General features: G+C 40.8%; 2 protein-coding genes across 4 annotated transcripts in view; both read right to left on the reverse strand.

Annotated features, from left to right (window-relative positions):
• GAN (gigaxonin) overlaps window positions 1-5,777 on the reverse strand; it is a 28,875-nt gene extending 23,098 nt beyond the window's left edge. For both annotated transcript variants that reach the window (XR_004499081.1, XM_015640111.2), the window contains exon 1: window positions 5,546-5,777. Coding sequence is in view for 1 of the 2 variants with exons in the window: in XM_015640111.2 (XP_015495597.1) it covers window positions 5,546-5,712 (167 nt within the window). In the remaining variant the exon portion in view is untranslated. The remainder of the gene's footprint in view (window positions 1-5,545) is intronic.
• A 1,521-nt stretch (window positions 5,778-7,298) lies between these two features.
• Window positions 7,299-23,323, reverse strand: BCO1 (beta-carotene oxygenase 1). Of its 2 annotated transcripts, none has more exons than XM_015639968.1 (11): window positions 23,168-23,323; window positions 20,276-20,404; window positions 18,813-18,942; window positions 17,443-17,590; window positions 16,435-16,582; window positions 15,275-15,495; window positions 14,173-14,430; window positions 12,942-13,044; window positions 12,240-12,334; window positions 10,654-10,765; window positions 7,299-10,477 (listed from the first exon to the last, which is right to left on the reverse strand). In XM_015639968.1, exons 1-11 carry the CDS (start codon window positions 23,229-23,231, stop codon window positions 10,305-10,307), a joined length of 1,581 nt encoding a protein of 526 aa, XP_015495454.1. In that variant the 5' UTR covers window positions 23,232-23,323; the 3' UTR covers window positions 7,299-10,304. The 2 variants fall into 2 exon arrangements, with proteins under 2 accessions (XP_015495454.1, XP_015495455.1); XM_015639969.2 differs by having other exon boundaries at window positions 20,276-20,399; window positions 23,168-23,305.
• Between the last annotated feature and the right edge of the window lie 123 nt (window positions 23,324-23,446).

Below are 23,446 nucleotides of genomic sequence, written 5' to 3' on the forward strand. Positions count from 1 at the left end.
CAAGCCTGGTATAGTGGCTTCTAAATCCCTTTTTAAACCATAAACTTTTAACATACCTTTATCACTGTTGCCCCTCAACTGCTTATCCAAACATAACATGCATGTAGGCACTTCTGAGTTGTGCCAGGCAGAGAGTTTCTGGCCAAGGCAACTATTTTGATTCATTGCCTCTCAAAGTCACAGAGACTTTACAACTCAGCTACCATTAAAACATAATAGGTAGCATTTCAATTCAATGTTTTGAAAAATCAAAACCAAAACAAAACTATGCCCAACTTAAAAAAACAAAGTCTGGAAGCAAATTCTGGCCTGATCTGTTCCTGACTTCCTACTGCCAGGGCAGCCTCCAAAGCTCCCAGGAGACTGCCAGAAACAAACTTCTCAAAAGAAACTTTGAAGACAACAATGGCTTTAGAGCTCTCCTTGACAGTGCAGTTACCACAACACTGCCCTGCACACCCAGTGAAGAGGGAAAAAGCCCTGGCACCAGTACAGCATGATTTGGCTAAAGCAGAACTTGGGAGCACAGGGTTCTGACAACCAAACAGCTCCCAGCCCCAGCTGCCATGTGTTCCTGACTTCAGTAGTCATCCCAAACTGAATAAAAGTTTTAAAACACTATAAAAGATCTCTATAAATGTCACTAAAAACCAAATAGGTACCAGGAAATGAGCAGCAGAAGCTCCTGGTTCCTACTTGACCTTGCTCTACAATATTCATTGTCCAACAGGTGTAACAAGAAGTGCCCAGTTGCTCCAGGGTGGACAGGTGGGAGGAGGGACATCCCATCCCACCTCCCACACCAGCACTTGTGGATGCTCCCAGACACACTCACACAAGGATGCAGTCTCAGCAGGCTCCCCTTGTGCCAACTGCAAATGCTCCAAGTGCCAGCACACAGAGGAAGGGCAGGAGGTCAGAGATGGGGGGCACATCCCCCGAAATTTCCATGGAAATCTATTTCAGCATTGGCTGTGGCAGGGTCTTACAAGGTCTGCAGTGTTTTAGGGATGTCAGAAGGTTGAACAGGTCAAGTGAGAAGATGCAAATGCTGTCAGGTTATTTCTGACCAGGACATATTTACAAGCAGTACAGCTATTTATAAATACATAAAAATAATATGAACTTAACCTTATGTTTACATTCTTTCTTAGTTATATTTTACTCATCAGAAAAAAAGATTTAAATATGATTACTGGTCCATTACTGAGTTTGAAAAGCCTTGGGGAATAGTATAGAACACATACGGGCATCTGTAATCTGCTCACGCAGATGCATGAAAATCAAAGACAAAACTTGCTGAGGTGACAAAAATGTCTTAATTCAATTTGTAATGCAGCAGCACAAGCTCTGTGTAACATTAAATTTGTCTAAGAATGTGGGTTTAAATATCCTCTTTGTTCAGGTAGCTCCCACATGCTCCCTGTGATCCAGGCACGCAGACAGTAAGTGAACAAAATAGAAAGAGTTGCAAGTTTCAGCTGGCCAGGAACGACTCATGCCAGACAGTGACAGATCTGTTCAGATGGGAACATCTGCTGCTACTGCTGAGGATACCAGGAATGCTTGGACCAAATCTATCCTATAAAAGGTTGGCAGATTGATGCCACAACTCAGGCCAAACTTACTAGTGCAAGCATGGTTTGTTTGGGTTTGCTCTTACACCACTGTCATTTACACCAGGCTCTCAAACTAAATAAATTAAACCAGGGCAATGGATCTACACTAAGGCAATTGCCAGGACAAAGAGTGCTACCAAAAAAAAGTGCAGGTTTCTGGCTGATTTGTTACAGAAGAGAAAGCCAAGAGCTAACCTGGCTTGAATATAACTGCTCTGGGATGCACAGCAACATCACCTTGAGCCAAACCACGCTTTGTCCTGTGGCGGTTTCTTCCTGAGGAACCCTCCTTTTCTCAGGCTCAGGAACATACCACAAGATGTTAAGAGATATGCAGGGAGACTCCTGTGCTTTGTAAATGGCAGGATTTGCTCCAGGGGCACACAGAGGGATTAGATAAACCTGTTCATATATGGGAATTCTGTAGGAATTCACACAACCACCCCAGACCTCACTGCCCTGAGAGAGCTACCAAACCATTTGGCATTAAGCAGTTGAGCTAAGACCTCAAGGATCAGACTACCAGAAAAATTAAACTTCTTACTGGTCCCACTGTAAAATTTGAAAATGAAAATGAAACAGGCCATTTTTATTTTTCTGTACTTGCAGAAGGCACCCTATGGGTCAGACAGGCAGGTGGGACCCATGACACCAATAACACTTCCAATATGTTTCTGTGCCCCTTCATGCCTTTTTTTCTCTCCCCACTGAAGCTGCTATCTTTGAGCTGCATGGATAATCCAGTTGCCAAATAACTAGTGGGAAAACACATCACTCTAATTTACAAGTGTCCTACTCATAACCAGTCAGCCAAACAGCTTCCATGCAAAACTAAAAAACAGGTAACGCTCCTCTCTCTGTGGCTGCACAAATCCTTCAGCACACACAGACTCTGCTCACACCCAACCACCCCCTCACAAAGTTCATGCCTACTTATTTTCCTACTCACACCCTAAACTAGGCATTCATGCAAACCCTACAGTTTCTGAACTCGCCCACCAACTTGCCCACAGCCACAGCACATAATGACACAGCCAGACACTGAAAACACCACATCAACTCATACTTCCACTGCTTCACTTCAAGTTTTATTCCAAGTTTTACTTCTGAAATTACTTAATGGATTTTTCCGAGCTTTATATTGGAATTTTTCAAATGAGAACAATCTGAATCAATTGGCATTTGGAGACTGTAACAGCCTGTGGTACCAAAGCTTTGGAATCAGCTACCCTTAAAATACAGAGGCAGAAAATTCTTGTGTCTCCTGCAATAACTGTTTACATAGAGGCCTAAACTGATTTGCTTTTAAAAACCAGCACTCAAAATAAATGGGACTTGCACAGACTAGGTATGAGGTGGAGATTAATTTAATCTCCAAAAAGAGCCACTGAAACATTACCCTTGGCTGAAAACACAATGCTCCAACACTGGCAACATACCTCACCAATTCTACCCCATGTGAAGACCAGCTGGACTAAGAGAGAGATCCTGGAGTGATAAAAAGAAGAAAGACAGGCAGCAAGTGACAATTAGGCTCTGCAAAGTTAGGTAATACAAGTGTGTTTCCTAATGTGCCATATAAGAATTAGGTATACGTATTTTTGGTTCTTTACATCTTGAAAGCCTGAGGAGAAGACATGAGTAAGCTTAACAAAAAAAAAAAACAAAAACCAACCCCACACTTAATCATATTTATATATTAATGCATGTAACCTACTTTCACACATAGTTAATGAGTTCCTTCATGAGATTTGAACCTGAACAATTCTGAGTTTAAAAAAACCACAACTCTAATGACTACAAGTTTTGTTGCTAATGTAGTTGTGTCTGGAGCTCTTATTCCTCTCACACACAATTAACCCATGTTTCCCCAGTATGTTTTTCAGAGATTAACAAAATGCAAAATTTAAAATGAAATTCTGTGAAAAGGGACTTCTCCATAGGATAATCTACAGTATCTTTTAGTTAAGCATTTTTTTTCACAGTAAAAAAATAGACATTTTCTGTAAACTCATCCTGCTGTAACAGTTGAGCAGCAGTTTTTCCAAGGACATGACCTCTTACCACCTACAGCAATTCTTCTGAAACTCAATGTCAGGCATATGGTCATCTAAAATATGATGGCAAATGACCTAAAAAGCATTCAGGCATTTTGAAGAGCATGAATCAATGGCTCATTTCTATTTCATATCTTTGATTTCTTTCACCACAGTCTTCCCAACCTGCTTCTCAAAACAAGTAGCAACAAAAAATTATTAGTAGTACATAGTCCTTTTTGCAAATTCTTGATGATTTTCCTTCTCAGTGCATTTTATTTCATATCTCAGTTCTGCTAGCTCAATCAGTGCAGAGAACTGTTTACTTAAGTCTGTGCATGATCACTGCTATTTAAAAGTTATTTACCAGCTTCATATTCTATTTATTTTTAGTTTATTTTTGTACTTGAGAATGTTGAAGTTGTACAACAACAGTTACCCAAAGTACCATATTGCCTAAAATCAGATGATGTGACACTGCAGAAGGATGCATTTTTTTGACTGTAGCATAAAGAATCCCTATCCTCACCTAGCAAAAAATGCAAATTTTATGACAACTTCACAGGAAGCAGCAGCTGGAAGAAATGTCCAAACAGTACAAGAAGTCTGCTACCAGATTTATGCTAATCTTGTGTTTAAATGGTACTGAAGGTCTGCCCCTACTTTACACATGAAGACAAAACAAATGCCTTTATTACCTGCAAATGAGTGGACTTAAAAACCCTTTGAAATTAACCACTTGTATGTTTTGTTTACCCTCTCTGGCATGCAGATATGTACCATAACATCTCACAGAGGATATATTATTTTCACCTGATGTCACTGGACTTGTCAGCATTGAGTGTGATGGGGTCAAACAGATGTCAGCAGGATTTCCATGACCTGGGTTTCCCTGCACACACAACCCAGGAGCAGCTGCTTCCCAGGCACCTCAGAAACCATGACTGTGCTAATGCAGCTCGTCCTCCCCAGCACTCGCTGTCAAGTGGCACAGTTCTGACTGCACATGCTGGTGACACCCCTGCCAAGAGCTGCCAGCGATCCTGGCACAGCCAGGCTTTGTCCCTCTGGCAATTTCCAAGTGATGTTCCTGGATGGGGGGGGCACAAGTGATGGGGAGACAAACCTGTATTTTTATTTCTTAATTTAGAAGCCAATGTACTTCAGAACCCATGACCACCACCTGGAGCCCTGTCTTGCTAAAAGGCATTAAGGAGAAAAAAAATGATGCTGAAGTGCTGACTCGGTGCGGCCGAGGGACACACACAGCCCAGCAGCACCTCACAATGCCCCTGGGATGCTGCCCCTCGGCCGGACACCTCCCTCACCATCCTCACAGCTCATCCTTTCGAGGTTACTTGTTCACATCAGGCTCTTGGCAGCAATGAAGTTGTTGGGGGGGGGATTTTTTCCCCTGGTGGGTGACAGCCCCTCAGAGCTGGAAAAAGCAGCGGTGTGATGCCGAGAACACGACGGCTCCTGCGGAGGGGCCGGGCGGCACCGGCCGGAGGCAGGAAAGGAGGGAAGGAGGGAAGGAGGTGGCCCAGCAGCTGCTCCCACAGAATCACAGAGTAGCTGGTGTTGGAAGGGACCTCCGGGGATCACCCGGTCCTGCTCCTCTGCCAAGGCAGGGTCACCTGGAGCAGGTGACACAGGATCGCGTCCAGCTGCGGTTTGAATGGCTCTGGAGAGGGACACTCCACACCCTCCCGGAGCGCTCGGGCCAGCTCCGGGCCGAGGCGCACCCAGGGTCCGCAGACTTCCCCGCCGGCCTTCCCTGACTCCTTCGTCCTCACACGCCGCGGATCCCGCTCCTTACATAACCCGGGCCCCGCTCCCCGGAGCGCGGCCCCTCCGAGCGGCCCCCGGGGGCTGCGGGCCCGGCCGTACCTGATGTAGGGGCTGGCGGCCGCCAGGATGTTCTTCTGCACCGGGATCTCCTCGCCCTCCAGCACCAGGTGCGCGTCGCAGAACCGCGTCTCCTCCCGGAAGGAGCTGAGCGCCCGCAGCAGCCGCGCCGGGTGCTGCGGGTCCGACACGGCGCTCGGGCCCGACATGGTGCTGCTGCCGCCGCCGAGCCGGGCCGGGCCGGGCCGGCTCAGTCCCTGCCCTCACACCATGGCTGAGCGCCCGCCCGCCGCTGACATCATCTCCCGGCATCATCTCCCCGCGCCGCCCCGCGGGGGCGGCCCGGCCCGGCGGCCCTCGGGCACCGCGGCCCCTCCGCGGGCGGGGCGGGGACGGCCCGCGGAAATCTCGGCTTTGTCGCCTCACGGCTTTGGAATGTCACTAAAGGAGGTCCAGAGAAGGGAACGGAGCTGGGGAAGGGGCTGGAGCACCAGGAGAGAGCTGGAGGGGCTCAGCCTGGAGAAAAAGAGGCTCAGCGGGGACCTTCTCGCTGTCCACGACTCCCTGGCAGGAGGATGGAGCAGCGGGGGGAGTCACACTCTTGTCCTGGCAACCATCGACAGGACAAGAGGAAATAGCCCTAAGCTGCACCAGGGGAGGTTTAGGTTGGACATTAGGAGAAATTTGTTCCCAAAAAGGGTGATCAGACATCGGAACAGGCTGCCCAGGGAAATGGTGAAATCACAATCCGTGGAGATGTTTAAGGAAAAAGCCTGGAAGTGGCACTCGGTGCCATCGTCTTGGTGACACGGTGGTGTTTGGTCACAGCTTGGACTCGATGATCACAGAGGTCTTTTCCAGTCTAATTTATCCTCCTGTAAAACTGGCCTTTTAGAATTTATTTATTTATTTATTTGTTCCCTTACATGAGCTGGAGGTGAATGTTAGGGGTGTAGGCACAAGGAAAAGTAAGAGAATTACCTACTTGGAAAATTAATTAGAGTATCTGGAAGTGATCCTGTAGGGAGGAGAAAATAATGCCTTCACAAAGACAGCCTTGTTCTTTCCAAGCTGGACACAATGCTGGTTTGTTCTGCAGATGGAGACTGCAGCTGGGACATCCTCACACATCAGTCCAAACCCTGCAGCCAGGTGAAGAGTGTGCTAAGCCCTGTTTGAGCCAGGCTTTACAGCTGAACCCTTGCTGAAGTGCTCCCTGACTGGAGAGGGCTCACAGGGAGGAGCACTGTGCTGCAGGTTTGTTGTGCAGCTCTGAACAAGAGTTTTAGAAGCAGAGGAAGTAGGACAGAGGCCCAACCCCACAGCAGTGTGCAGGAAACACCAGCGGCTCTGCAACACTTGTTGTCATACATAGCCATTTACAAAGATTAGAAGGCCACTTTGTCTTGCTTGGCTGTAATTATCCAGGATGTCAGATGTCGGTTGAGGATCCAGAGGACACATTCTCAGCTCTCTTTGAGGGTAATGAAGGTAGAGAGCACACTGCTCCTTGGCTGCAGGGGAAGATGTATTTTGCTTGTCATTAATAGTCAGGTAATTGCAGACCCAAGGGAGCAGTGGTTTAAATTATTGCAAAAGCTGTCATTGAGTGGCCTGATTATTGAACAGACACCGGTGTATTTCCCTGCCACCTGCACAGGTTGTTACAGAGGAAAACATTGTCACATTTCTGGTTTTTAACACCTCCTTGTAAACACTGTTTTGCTTCCTCCTGCTGCCTATGTGGGGCAATGGGACAAGGTGTTACAGATAATATCCAGTTCCAGAGAACAAATTCATTGTTATACCTTGTTATTTGTTCAATTTAATGAAATGATTAACAAAAAAAAAACAAACAACCAAACAAAAAACAACCCCAAACCAAAACAGCAACAAACCAAACCACTCTATCAAGGTCCATTTGTAGCATCTCTGCAGTAATTAATTATATGTATGCATACCCGTGGCATGATTCTCTCACTCAACTATGTTTTTTTTTTAATGGAGATACTTATCTTTACCATTTTTTATTTGCAGTCACTACATCTAGATTTGTGTTAAGCCATCATTATAATAATTCCATAAATTTTGTCAGGCTAATTTATGACTTAAATTGGTGCAAAGGAATAATCAAATCTTTCTGGCCCTTGAGATTTCATCCACAGTGAAGGGTGTCAGAAGCAAACCAAATGACATTACCACATGCCATGTTACCACATCAAAAAAACCCTATGAGCCTTGCAGCCACTTGGCAAAGCGTATCTGCATTTCCCCTTGCTTCTGTCAGCCTGGAAATGATAGTGTGTTACCATATTCAGGGTAAATGTTTCATCAGATTGGTATTTCAGCCACCAAAAACATTCTTGAACAAATTTGTGATTAGCTGTATGGCTTTATTTCTATTGTCTCTGCTGCAGGAGGATACTGGGATTAGCAAATGCGGATTTACATCACTGTTTTTCTCCTCAGGTTAACTATAAACTTAATGGTAATCAAATCCTGTGTAGTACTGACCAAGGGAATATGGCACATCTCATTTAAAAAATCATACCCAAGACAAGTTCTTATCATTTGTTCTCTGCATTATTTCTGCATGAATGTAAATAACACATTTGCTTTCTTAGACTACAGGTTGTTTTTATGATGAATGTATCCCTTATCCTGTCATCTCTACCAGTAAAAATTATCTCCTCAGAAGTTAAGAAACTCCTGTATCCAAACCCATTGTCATCCAAAAACAACCCTGTGAGTACTACAGAAGAAATTCTGGAGACAAACTCTTGGAAGGAAATCTGTAACAATGGTTAGACTTTAGATTCATTGCCACCTTGTAATTCTAGAAATGTACTTGTGGACATTTGTTAAATCCAAACATTTTCGTATGGAAAGAAAAAACCCCAGAGCTGATGTCTTTTGCCAATATCATGAGTCAGTCTTCTCTTCCAGTAGTGGTTCCATATTCTTTACAAAAATGGAATTAATTTTTTTCTTTAGAAGATAAAGTTCTATCAAATACTACTGGTAATATGCCTTGAAAACATTAAAAGTGACTATTTCTGCAGACACATCTTACTGAAGTGTTTATTTCCATTTTATGGAACATGTAAACATTTGAATGCCCAAACCTGCATATTTAACTAGATCTGATCACAGTGTTGGTGTTTTTTTTACATTAAAGTAGCCTGTATATCCTAACAAAGTGCAAAGACTTAAGCAGAGGAACAGAGGTCTGGCTGTTACATAGCAGACAGGAACTATGGATGATGTTGGTTCAGTTCCTGCTCTGCCACAAACACCTTAGGTAATCACAAACAGGTCACCAAACACAGATTCTCATGTGGTGGGGAGGTAGTAAATGACAACAATTTCATCCTGTTTCCTGTGAAGCTCTGTGAGCAGCACAGGCACTGAGGGAAAGTGTGTGTCAAAGTGAGAGGTACCTGAGTTGTGTGGTGATAGAGACAGACCAGATGAACACCCAGAATGGATGGATGTGCACCTGGTTTTCTCCATCAGTAAAGATGCCTCCAATAGCAAAGAAATCTACAATGAGAAAATACAACTGAAAGCAAAAAAGCTCTCATTTAAAGAAAAGTCAATATCTCAAATCAGGAATATATTCAGGGGGGTAAGAAATGCCATTTGTGTAGTACAACCAGTCACACTGTGCTTGGCACTTGAACTTTATGTTGAAATGTGCTTTTTAATTGTGACTGTGAATGAGAGTTGTGCACTTTCATTAAGAAGCATCTGGTACAGGCAAGGATAAACACATGTGAGAACATGGTTGCTCCTAAGCAAACATGAGGCAAATGCTTAATTATGGCAATAACTGCTTCTTCTAGTTTCAGCTACTGTGGGGTTCAGATGAGGCCTAAATTAGATCTTTCACTCTTTCCCTAAACTATTTGTTGCACATGTGTGTATGAGTTTTGCTACAAATACACTGCCCTCCTTCACATACATACTGCTATTAACAGAAACTAGTGGCAATAGCAAATACTACAGTTCTTATCTTTTACACAATGTAATCATCTAATTACATGAAATGCCATGGAAGATATCTTGCCCAAGGAAAACTGACTTAAATACAAACTGCTTAAGATTGAATGTCACTAAAGTATAATTGAATGCTACATATAACCATGTACTCTATTTCAATAAAGTTACTTGGTTTTGTCAACATAAAAGCAAAAAATACACCATGAAATTATTAGAAAAGCCGGCTGGGGGAGGTAAGGTACTGGATAAGAAAAATGTAGCACCTCAGCATAATACTTTGGTTATGGTAGAGTTTAAGAAATCAAGCACCAAGAGAATACATTGCCATGAATTATTTGTATCATGGTAGATAGTTTAAAATGAGGTTTTCTGGCAGGAGAAAACTTTCATTGTCAGCTGCAGACTTGCAACAGCCCATGGAAGTTACATGACCTGCAGGCATGTGTGACTCATGTCATGTCTCACCCTATGAATACAGTACTTCATTTGCTCAGAAAGCTTTGTTCTACTCAAATAAAACATTTCTTGTTACCTTTGTCTCCTATTCCTTGCCCCACAAGCTGTATTCAACATTAGCACTTCATATTGATAATTATTATTTTGGAATAGTGATATACCTAATTTGTAAAAAAGTAATTTATCTCACTTTTAAGAGATTATATGTAGATATTGAGGAAGTTATAATCATAATTCTTATCTTAAGATATCATTTCTTATCATAAGAGAAGGCTGTTCCTGAAGGATATTATCCCACATTGAGTAGAAGGTTATGTCATCTGTGTAATACAACAAATAGATTTTACACAGTCTCAGTTTTCTTGTCTTGCTGTGGTATAAACATTCCGTGCAGGTCCATATGCATTTCCACATTTACTGTGGCTCGACCCAGCTCTGTGAATGTTTTAGCATCCAAGATAAGTAGGAAGGGTGGATCCTTTGGATCAGTCTTCACAACACAAGTCAGAACAACCCCTGTGACATACAAATGAGGAATTAGAAACATATAAAAGTTCCACTAAGCAGAAAAGATAACCCCATCTCAAAGTGGAAGCATCAACCCAACTTTCTTGACTAAGAATATTGAAACTTGCAAGATTTAATACAAAACTTGTGTAACCCCAGCTTTCAGAACATTGTCATTATTTTACCATCATCCTCTTCTTTTGCATCAGGGCTGGGAACAAAAACAGGCTCGGATGGCCAGCAGTCGTCCTGTCCCCAGTGGAGCATTTCCTTTGTCTGGGTGTTAAATTTTGCAATCTAAATGGTTGTGACAAGAAAAGAAAAATGTCAGAGACCCTGATAGTGACTTTTTCCAAAGGTACAACATGAACAGACTGCTGACAGAGGGAACCAATTCTAAGAGTTAAGGCAGGTATCATCATGAGAAAAAAAACATGGAAAATGTTAAATTTTGGAGTCCCATTTCATGGCTGCGTAATCACACAATGTTCTTTTAATTTCATTTCATTAGATTACAAATGCACTTTTCATTTATGGGTGTTTAATAGTTTTGAAATGCTAACAGGTCACAAGAGACCCTTCACTGTAAGTAAGACCCCTCACTGCAGAGAGTCCAAGATATAGAATATTTAAGAGACTTGTTCTAATTCACTGAGATTCAGTACTAAAGCTGAAAACAGGATTTAAACTCGCCATTTTCTAATCCTGTGAGTTCTTTTTCCTTTTATTGCTCCTTCCACATTTGTCACAGCCTTCTATTGCAGTAGGGTACATATGCCAGAAGAAAGGATGTTCCTAGTGATGTGTAAAGATTAAACCAGTGAGGCAGATACTGGTGTTTACTGAAGGAACAGAGTGTAGGTTTTCATCCCACTGAGTGGCCAAACCAATGGCCAGAGGGGATGCCTGGAATTTTCAGTTCAATTCCATCAAGGCTTTTTCTCTACCCATAGAGATGAAGTTCTATTCTTTTCCATTTTGATATTTGGCCAAAAAATACATTTATATAAAAGTGAAACTATTCAAATTACTTGAGAGAATTAGAAAGAATTCGGTCTTCTAGCCAAGATGACAGCACTTTCACTGACAGACTTTACCTAAGGATTAGGTTGTTGTGTTTGCATTCATTAAACTGCACCTGATGTGAAAAAGATCCTCCTACAAGATTTTTTTATTATCTTTGAGTCAAACAGAGATTATCTAAACTGTAAATCATGAACTTGCAGATTTGTTTGAGTTATTGTCAGATGTGCTGCAATAAATTTTCTTGCATCATGCAGAAATCCAGCTTTATTTTGTAATGAGTTGTGGTAATTTTATGCAAGAACCAACAGGGACTTCAGTTTGTGGTGCCTTGTAGTCACAGAACAAGAACTGTAAAGAGTGAGTTTGTCTGTATAATACTTGTACATTTAAATCTAAATACTTTTCCTTTTAATCTATTTGTACTTCAGGCTGTCTCCTGGCATCATATTATATTAAAATATTAAATATATACATGTGAATAATACTTCTTTTTCCTACTCTCTCCTTTGTAGTTCCTGGTACATCACAGGAAGTTCAGCCCAATTTAGCAGAAAAGTGAGGGTCTCTGTAACTATTCAAAAGACTTTCACAAAATATAAAGCTGGAGTAAGAAGCCTGAGCTTATAAATACTTTATGAGGGAAATGGTACAATATGAACTTATAAGAATTTAGGAATTTCATGTTTCTTCGCATGTGAATGACCCACCAATGGGAAAACACTGACTTTGTAAATGTTAATTATACCTTTGTAGGAACTGGACTCCACTGGACTTTTGTGGCAAAGACATATTTGTATTTTTTGCCATTATAGTCATAGTTGATGCGAGGCAGTTCTATCCCTGCATAAAATAAAGTTCAAGACTTAGGAACAAGACAAGGGAAAACCTCAAAAGTACATCTATATAGAAACACCAATCTTCAGGAAGGTTTGCCCTGTAAAAAGCCTTGAACCTACGTAATAAAGGTGTTGTATAGACTTGGAATGTCTGAATTTCTAAGAATCTGGAGATGGGTATTAACATAAGTAAGCTAGGACTGTTAGTTCAAAAGGCAACAATTTTTCATTCTTAGGGATTCATTAGACTGGAATTTATGAGGTTTTTTTTCTGGTTTGGGCTTTTTTTCTTTCTTTATAAATACATGACATGAACAACTGGGATAGAATTGGAGGCTATCATTGTGAGAAATTACTTTCACCTTAGGTAATTATGTATTTACATATTCCTGTTATTATCCCCAGATAAAAGGTTAAAAATCCTCTTTCAAAGGCAATCTTTATAAAATGCAGCTAAACTTGAAGTACTACTTATAACAGACTTATTTAACTAAAATGACACTTTTAACAAGTGGATTTGCAAGCCATATTAATAGCTGCAAGATTGGACTTGGAATCCTGTATTAATACAAAACTGATGTAGCTTCAGATATTTAAAGTATGTGTCTCACCTTCACATAGTATTTCAGGTTGGCAATAGATGTTTCCATCTTTCTCCTTTACAGCAGTTGCAGTAGAGGGAAGTGTGACTAAATTAGAATCCAGTACAGCATCCTGAAAGAGACAAATGCTGGAAAAGTTATGGATCTCTAAAAATATGCTCCTAAGTTAGATTTTTCATCAGGTTTGATATTAATATTAACGATTTGGGGATTAAACAAATAAGCTTCAAGAAGATCCTTCTTATGGCATTTTAGATTCTGAGGTGTTTTCATTAGAAATCTTGTTGCACTCAGAGTATTTTAATATAACATAGAATAATTATTTTTAGTCACACTAAGTCCTTAGAAATGTTTAGATACATATGGCTGTGGACCAGAAGTACCATAAATTTGAGAATTTAATAAATGAAGATGGGTTTCAATGATAATTTGACATATGTCAAATTATCATTGTCAAATTATCATTGAAAGTCACCAAGGTTAGGTTTTTGCACCTGCTAAAAATCAAGTGCAAAAATAGGTGTGATATACTGTAAAAATTTTTACTCTGTAAAATCCTACTGCTGAATTCTTAAGATTACAGAACATCTGGTGTGATCCTACACATCCTTTGTCATTGTTGCAGAGCTGTTTCTGAGACAAGAACAGAGCAGCAAGGTTCTAGGATGTAGAAAGAAAAAGTAATATCCATTCCAAAGGTATCAGGCAGAAACTTGCCCAAGCTGCTGGGCAGTATAATATCTTCCTTGCAAACAGTGATGTAAAGTGATGCTTTAAATTAAACTGAAAGATAAAATCTTTTCTCTTCTTGCTATATATCCCACTGAAATGGAAATCTTCTAGTTTTAATTGAACCATTGCAACAGCTGGGAGCATGCATGTATTGTACATGGGCTTCCAGATTGTGCAAAACCTCGTGCATGACCTTGCAGTTAAAAGCCAGGTGGGTATATCTGCTTCTATTGTTTGATGGCATTTAACAAATAATCTCATTGGGAAGAAAATGATGTGTTCTTCACAGCCCTGTTCTTCAGAGTGGATGGTGTCAGAACCAGGATCCCCACAACCATGTCCAGCTGCCCACTGGACATACAAAACCCAAACCTCCTGCACACTTCGGGTATCACAGAATCAGAAATTTGCACATAAGGGCTGGCAACTAATAATACACCCATCATTCACACTGATGTATTTTAAATTACTGATCAAAGAGCAGGTTAAAAAGTAATTTTCTTTTTACCTTGTCATACTGCAGAGGAACCACAAATCTTTTGCAGGTTGGTATGGAGGTAAGTTTGGTGCACTCTTCAAAGTCTTTACCCAGGTTTTTTAAATAAAACATATCATACAAGCTATTGTCTTTATAGGCAATAATATCAAAAATTATGTGGCCATCCTCTTCATAAGCATTTATATGGTGAAAAAACACCAGAGCATCAGTGTAAAACTTGGTGGATACTTCTTTTTTAGTTTTCCTGTCTATAAAGTGAAACCAAGTCTGAAAAAGAGAAAACATTATGTAAAACCATTCCGAATCAGAAAAGTTATTTAGAAAATTGTTTTCTAATGGTAACCATCAGCATTCGAATCACTGTCTATTTGTGCTACAAGATATTAAGAACTCAGGATTTGCTGCTAGGAGACAAGGGGTTCCAACCTGAAGAAAACACAGCAGCCAAATGAGTGTGGAACAGCTTCGAGCTCACTTTACTGTTGCAAATTACTATTTGGTATAGGCTGAGGATTGGAGTTTTCAAAAAAACCTGGAAGATGCCCTGCTCTCAAAGTGAAATAAATCTGCCTTGGTTGAGAGTTTCTGTGATGCTGGTGCCCTATACATCAGCAAGTCACATGTTTTTATGCCCAGAGCATGTGGAAAGAAGAGCCTCAGAAAACAGTTTTTCCCTCAGCTTCCACAGTGAAAGACTCTTCTTTTGTTCAGTGCAGACTTTTCCACTAGTCTGGCTCTCCAGCACATTCAATGCACCTGGAGCAGATCTCACCCACCACAGACAGAATTTTGTTTGGACCAGGAGCAACTGGATCTGTCTCAGATGCTAGGGCAGATTGGAATTTCTGTGCTAGCACACAGTATTTCTAGCAATGCCAAACTATCCTCTCTCTCACGAGCTTCAGCATCAGATGTTTATTGAGAAATAAATATATTGAGAAATTTCAGGATATGGGAGACAGTATTCTAAAACATACAGCTTCTAAAAAAAAAGTGCAATGTGAAAGTCAAGGTTTGAAAAAGAAAGGGTGACTACTGAAATAAAAAACAAAGTAGTGTGGAAGAGGTGACTGGCCTGCCTGACCCCATTGCTCAGCAGCAGGAAAAGTACCTTATCATCCTTACTAAAGGCAAGGCAGGAAGCCCAGGTCACACCTCGGATGTAAGCAGTTGCCATTTTGAGAATATCCAGTCTGAAGGGCTGCTCTATGAAGATAATGTAATTCTCTGTGATTCCAAAGCTGTGGTAGTAGCTGGGGTGGAGCAAAGAGCGAGAAGGGATGGAGCAAACCACTTCCAGGTGCTTGAAACAAGATTTCTTCTTTTCTTGTTCTGAAGATAAATGATAAAAATTAAAATCTTATTTCTAACAAATTTCATTCCAAACTTGTGCTTGGATTTCTCCCAGGCAGGGAAGAACTGGTTCCTCTCAGTTTTATTTGCATTTTCCTGTTAAGAAAGTGTTAACTTTATAATTAACAGAACTTTGCATGCAGGAAGCAACACAGTGAAATCACACTGCTGGATCCATTCAGGCATAGCCCCCTTGTCTTGGGATTTGATTCCAGTGATTACTGTCTTCAGAAGTTCCAGCATGGAGAGGAAATATGTTTAATTAAATCAGCAGCTTTAAAAAGGGGTTCAAATGCCCCTGTATTTTTTAACTTCTAAGGAGCTGTTTCCAAATTTGAACCCCAGCTAGAAATTGCCAACTGGTCTTTCAGCTGTGGGAGGCCTCTTGATTGTTCAGGAGGGGACAGGAAACACAATAGCAGCTGATTTTCAACAGCACACACCAAAAAAGACAGAAAAAGAGCGAGGGGTCTGCTCTATGAATAATGGACAGCATTTCAGCAAGGGCCAGTATTGGCCAGGTTAGAGAGGAATTAACTCTATATTAGGTTTTATTTGGTATCATGCTTTCCCATAATCATAGTATCAGCATTTCAAGAGAATTTTCATTTACAAAGAAATTAAAATTTACAACTTCAAATTATATGTACTGCCCTATAGACAAAATTGTTTTAGAGTCTTCATCTAAAAGTAAGGTTCTTCCTACTGAAACACCCTGTTTACACAGTACTCAAGAAGAGCCTTTGTAACAGCACATGCCCAGACAGGCTAAGCAGTTAATATGAAGTTCACAATAAGTTGAAATTAAGAAAATGAAGATCATTGGTTACTAGAACAGCTGTATCATCACCCTTGCCCTTTGAAGAAAAGAAATTGCTAACAAGTTTCTATAAAATACCAATAACAGATATATTTTACCTGGTACAGAGGAAGGAATCTTAAATAGAAGGTATTTTGTCTTCCCTTTATCAACTATTGAAGTGCCCATGTTGAGAACATTTCCAGCACTGTCATAGTGTGGGTGAGAAGTTGCCAAATTCACAGCTACATATTTGTTGTAGTCAACCTGGAAAATGATACAATAAGAGATTTGAGAGATGTGTAAGAGAATGAAAATTGATCTCAGTTAACACCACAAAACCACCAGATTTTTAGCCCTGGCAGCCTTACATTGGCACCCCATTTGCAAATGATTTTGAAATTTAAATAATTAAACCAAATTACTTGTGTAGGTATTCAAATGATTTCCTTATTCAAGGCTAAAACAAGTTACAAAATCTGAACTACAGCCACCTCTCCCTTGAAACCACATAACATCAGGGTGGATTAGCCAAGCAAGTTATTCTGCAAATTCCCATTTCACCCTGAAAGCACTTTAACAGTGCTATCTGGCAATCTGCTGGAGAAAAAAAACCTTCTATTTAATCTAAAGTCTGGAAATTGTACTCAAGCTGTAGTGTGGGCTAGAAAAAAAACCACCTTGTATATATTTCAATATCTCAAGTTCTCATTTTAATAATTAAATAATATCTTACATAAGGTCCTTGAAAAGTAGTCATATAACTGACCTACTGATTTTTAAATTATGTAAATAATTTTATAACTACAGATACATAATAATGGCAATCATCCAAAATAATCATGTAACTGTGCTATTATTCCTGCAACTTTCCCAGATTATGTACAAGTGAAATCGCTCAAATCCCAGTTTTTCCCAAACTAAACAGGATTTAAATTTGAACTCAGGAGTTCTTAAAGGATATCTTTTGATATCTTCACTATTTCACTATACCATGATTTCAAAAGTAAGACAACAGTAGAAGAAAAGTATTTTGTATCCTGAACATGTTAAAGGATCCTTATGAGTCAGTCTGAAATTTTTTCATCAGCAGACAAGGAACCAGAGTGACAGATGGTGGCTTGTACCTTCTCCAGTGTCTCCAGAGTCTGTGGATTAATTTTCCTGATGAAGTTAGTCTCGCCAGTAGCATAAAAATCATCCCCAGCTTTCATGATGTTGATCAGACAGTTGTCTGTGAACTCAGGAATGGTGTGAGACAGATAGGAGAATGCCCTGTCCAGAGGGAAATTTCATTAGAGCCAGGGAGCTGGATCTGCCTTTCCCCCACATGGAGCACAAGTGACCCTGCCGTGCCACAGACCTGGGGCTGCCTCTCCTTGCTGTGCCACTCCTGGCAGCTCCCTGGAAAGGGAGGGAAACAGAGGAGATGCCCTTGGCCTGAATGAGGTTAAGGACATGCAAGTAACTGGTTTTGCACACACAAATGGGCATCCAGGCCCATTCCCGCTGTCAGCTCAAGGACATGCACTGGTTTATCAGGATGGGCTAATTCCACACTCTCCTGTGCCTATCTTGGGAAATGCTGGTTCCTAAATGCTGGCAGGTTTTTCAGTGTGTGCCTTCATAAAATAGATGGATTCATATACTCCTCAATGGAATAATTTTGATCCCAGTCTTATTCCATATCACAATTATGATTTCAAAGAAGATTGAACTTCACATAGGCTTGACAGTTTTCTTTATCAGTATATGATTTCATCATAGTCACTAGAAGCTGAGACAAAGTTGCTATATCCCTTTTGAACTTAAAATGTCAGACTTTATTGCTATTGGAAGAGGGAAGAAAATCTCATTTCAGGGGAACAACTTACAACATACCAGCTCTTTTGCAATAACTGTCTGCGTATGTGTCCTTACCAAATATCAGGTTTGAGGTCACTGGAGGTAGTTCAGTGACAAGAAGGAGAGAAGGGTGACTTATTTGCCCTTGTTAGTGAATTTCTAAAGCAAATTTTACAAAACCAAGGATAATACAATGGTCTACACCTCACCTTTCTGCTAAACTATCTTTAGTCAAAAAGTTTTTCTGTTTTTTTTTGTAGTTACTGATGCTTCTCTGTTTGGTTTTTTTTTTGTTGAGTAGACTTTGTATTAATACCCTCCCCATCTCTAACTCTTTTTCTTCCTTGCTGCTTCCCCCTTACAGAGTATCAAAATGTTTCACTAACACTGGAGAAAGAAAATGCTTGTTTTTTGTATAATTTACTTGTGTTACTGAATAAAGCAGCAAGTAATGGCGATAAATGTATTTAAAATATTTGCCTTAGGCTAATCCATAGGCAGCACATATCTCTTAGCCTTTTCAATATATATTTAGCAATTGTAAATTTACAGATCAACTATTGTATTTGCACATATGTGTCAAGGGTAAACAGGAAGATATCTGTGCTGAAGAGAGAAATAGAAGAATCTTGTTGGGAAAAGCATTGCTTACTTGGCAAATATGTTTTTGCATGGATCTGGATAAGCCATAGTCCCAAACTCAGACACCACTATTCTGTTTGCTTCTATGTTGCAGTTGTACGTGTCACTTCGGAGATATTTACTTCTGTAGTAAACTTCACCTGAGGAAGAACAAACAGGTTTCAATCACATTTTATACTTGCACCTACAAAAAATTAGCACAGGTAGAACCAGTGCTTCTCAAGTGGCTGTCCTTTAGCCAACAATAATTTGGAATGAAACCAAAAATGTCCTCAACTCCTTGTTTTAAAGGCTTTATGGCTTCTGATATTGGTAACAATTTGTCAAGATTCCCTGATTTGCACTACTAATATTGGGGAACTTCTGAGGGAAAGGAGGGCTTTGGATAAACCATTCCAGAAAATAAAACAATGTGTGCAAAAATTATTAATTATACAGTCCATTTATGGGTGGTGAGAAATCTCCTGTACTGGCAAAATTTAGTTATGAGTGTAACAGACTGCTTGAAGGAATCAGTTTGATGAACAGTTTAATGAATCACTATACTTGAACTGAGCTCTGTTTGCTTTAGGTAAGTAAGGTACACTGGCAATTTAAAAGACACTGATTATTTCTTTATAGGTTATTTTGTTAAGGATGTAGAGCTGGACAGGGTAGAGATCCTGCAATAACATTAAATGCTTCCAATCACAGAAACAGGAACTAAAAAGTAAACACAAGGATTAGAGGATAACAAGAGTAAATCCCACTTTTTTTAATAGATATATATTTTTTTGCCACAAGAATCCAGGTGTAAACCTTCCTGTCTCTCACTATGAAAAATGTTTTAACTGAAAAAAAAATAATTAAATTGTTTAAGGTAGATAGCTGCCTATTTTTCCTCCATAAGGATGACAAGCAGGAGGAGGGACTGTAGGGTGTCAAATATACTGAGGTTTGACATGTGAAGTGACACAGTGGCCCAGTTTCCCACAGTGTCACAGCTCCCTCCTGGCAGCTGTTATAGCTGCAACCAAATCCCTGAAGGGGAATGCTAGTACTCTCTGAAGCTGGCCTGTGCATCCACAGCAGGACAGCCTCTGGGCACTGCAGAACTTGTGGCTGCTCTGCTCCAAACAGCAGAGGCTTTCTTGCCCCGGCTGGAAGGCAAAGGCTGCCCTGCAGTGACCTGCCCCGAGCTGGGTTTTGTGGTTTGTGCTGTGCTGGGGTGACAGCAGCACTGAAATTTGGCACTGCAGAAGAAAGGACAATGCAACATCTCCCTGCAAACAGCCCTGCAGATGCTCCAGCTGCTGCTGGGAAGGGTGAGGTGTGAGGGGCTCTGTGGGGAGACCTCCCCCCAGCAGCTCCCCCTCACACACCACTCTGCACACAAAACCCACAACTCCAACCCAACTCAGAGCAGAATTAGCAACATGAGGCACCAAAGTGTGGGTTGTTGAGTTCCTTTCAATCTAATGTGCAACAACTTACCATTTTTAAATGTAAAGCTGTGCAGCAGAGCCAGGCCATCAAACCAGTGGTTGTACTTGCTGTCCCCTATCGTGTGCATCCCTGGGCCATTTCGGAGCAGTATCCCTTGCAACCAAGTGGGCAACTGCCCTACAAACAGAAAGGAGTTACCAGTATCTATTCATTTAGGCAAGGAGGATGTTCCAAGACAGTTTTCCCAAAAGCTGAAGCTTCATGTAGTCAGACAGACTGTAGGTGTGTTAGATTTGCAGTACCAAGTAATTATATTGGAGTCTGGGTTAACTAAAATTTTCCCTACTCAAAAATGTGGCACTAGTGACATTCTGCATGACTATTGCTATCAAAAATTACTATAAGAAAATGAGATTGATGGAATGTAATTCATTGTTATCAGGAGGTAAATAAAATTGGACCTTTCCTTCCTGCATTCATATTTTATAGTGATACAATTAAACCCTTCTACTTGTGCCATAAAAAACTTGAGCTTATCAGAAATAAACATATTTTATAGGTTATATGACTAGCATTGGCTTTCAGCACATCAGCTTAGACTTCAGGCTAAATTAATTCCACTAAAAACTTCATTAATTAGATTACACCACATAATATAGTGTCATTTGGGAAGTGCTTTTGTGACAGTAGTCATAATGTAGTGTTTTGTACACAAATAAAGTATAGGAATATTTTACTGAAAATGTATAAGTGCTGTTGAGATTTGAATCATAAATGTTCCTCATCAAGTCCCTGCAAGAAAAGCATCACCTACCACTTGACTCACTGAATAATAACAATTAAAGAATGTCAATAGGTTTAAAGAGAATAGGTTTAAAGAGATGAACAAAGGCATACCAGATATTAAATAAAAAGCTTGACTTGCTTCTTTGTGCATATGACTCCTGAGGGAACATTTAGGATCACATACTGCTTCTCCACACAATTCCTGCACTGGGAATTGCATAAAAAGCTCTTCAGAACTTACATTTCTCCTTATCATTTAGTTTGTGACCCCACAACGATTATGCTGACACACCTTTCTTGTTAAAACCCCTTTACAACAGCTAGAAATGTCCTCCTATGGACCTTCAAAATTAACTCATTCCAACCCCTGCCATGGGCAGGTCCACTAGACCAGGTTGCTTAAAATCCCATGCAACCTGGCTCAGAGCAATTCCAGAGATGAGGAGCCATCATTAGGGCATAATTCCATTAGGGTTACAGCTCTGGAATACATGAGGTACATAAAAAATTGTTGACACAATGGATGAACTTTCATCACGGTCATCATTATTATTGTTGTTATTTTCTACAATAGCCTGAAAAACTAAACCCTACTTCCCTTTCTGACACAAAAAACTCCAAAGCAATAACTATAGTATATTTTTATATATGATAATTTTGCTGGGAAAAAGATTCTTTTAAAGCACTGTGACTTAATTCAGTTTCTGAAATTTCTGGTGCAATTCCACATAATTTCTGACACAATTTCAGTATGAAAAATAAGGAGCAAAGAGTCATCTAGTGAGGTTTTCAGATAATTAATCTTGGTGGGAATTAAGCATTTCTGTAAATCACACAATCAGCATCCAAAAGTGCTTATGTAGCTTTAAAAATGTGGACCTTATTTTTTTCTGAAATGTGTGAGGACACATTGGTGACACAGTGAAGTCCCCAAATATTTGGACATTTATTAGCTATGGCAACACGGAATCTCAGAAAATCCCATGGCTGTAGGAGAGCATGAGTTAAATTGCAGCTGATGTTAGAAGTGTGATAGGTATTTACAGTGTACATATTGAGTAGCAAGGAGCCAAAATACTGGCAGAGCTCAGGACTACCAAAATATTTTAAGGGGTCATGGTTGCCTTTTATTTTCTTTAGCGATGAAGGAATGTTTTGAATGTATAATTTTACCTTCTGAAATACGCAGTCTTTGTTCAAATAAACCATTCCATAATAAAGGAATAGTTTCAGGTCTGATAAGATGTTTGCAAATAACTTCAAATGTTTTGATAATAAGTTGTTATCTTGAGAAAAAAAATTGAAAGGCATCAACCCATAAATGCATAAAATAATTCAAAGGCATTAAAACAAAGCACTTTGTCTGACTTGATACAAAATCTTTTCCAACTCAACCACCAAACTGAACAGCAACATAGCCCTGCAAGTTTTGTAATCTCTTTAAGTTTTGTACTTGGGAATGGTAGATTCCTACCATTTCTTGGACTACATATCTCAAACAATACGGCCAAGATTTACTAAGTAGGGGTTCCCAGCAACAAACCTCTCCTGTACTGTAGGAGAAAAAGTCTTCTGTTAAGTGAAAGCAATCGGGAAAAAGAATAGGTTTGTCGAGTGTCATCCCTAGCCCTGAGAGCCACTTTAAACTGTCAGGCCGAAGGATTCTCCGCAGTTTCTCCTGGATTATCTTCCAAAGCTTCTTTCTATCGCTGTGGCAGCCTGTAGCGGAGCTTTGCTGGTGAGGAGTGCTGCTGGTGGAGAGCCCCGCTTTGGGAGCCCCGCTTTGGGAGCCCCGCTTTGGGAGCCCCGGGAGAGCGGAGGGCAGGGCAGGCTTACAGAGAGGAGAAAACCGAAAGTGTGAGCAGAGCCATGGGGGAGGGGGTGTCCGAGAGGAAATCTCTCCCTCACCACCATCTCCAGTGAGTCCTGTTCAAACAGACCTTCGAAAAGTACACAGAAATGCTCATGGAGTGAGAAAAGTCCCCCGCTAGGGTCACATATATTATCTGAGACCAGTCCTTTAAACAAAATTCCCTCGCGCCTCTCTCAGTTTCCCTTTCCAGCGCTGCCTCGGGTCAAGAAGTGTCGCAGCTTTTAAGGATCAGAAAACACCGAAATAGCGGCTCGTTTTACAACAGGTTTTCTTTCACTTACCCTGCACCTCAGCTTTGACGGGCTCTGGGTGCTCTTCCTTATTCCTGCCATACAGCGTTTCCATCTCCGAGGAAAGCCCCGGTGCCTGCGCTCTGCCCCAGCCGCTCCTGCAGGCGCCGTTGTCCCCCCCGCTCTGGGCTAAGAGCGGCTCTCCCCTGTTACATATAAAGATAAGGTCAAAGTGCAGCGCGAGCTGGTGGCCGGTGGCTTATAGATTGACTATTTATAATAGCTGATCTTTAATCCCTAGCGCATACACTCTAATTCTTGCACATTCGT

The sequence above is a fragment of the Parus major genome, chromosome 11 (genome assembly GCF_001522545.3).
Source record: "Parus major isolate Abel chromosome 11, Parus_major1.1, whole genome shotgun sequence".
NCBI lineage: Eukaryota > Metazoa > Chordata > Aves > Passeriformes > Paridae > Parus > Parus major.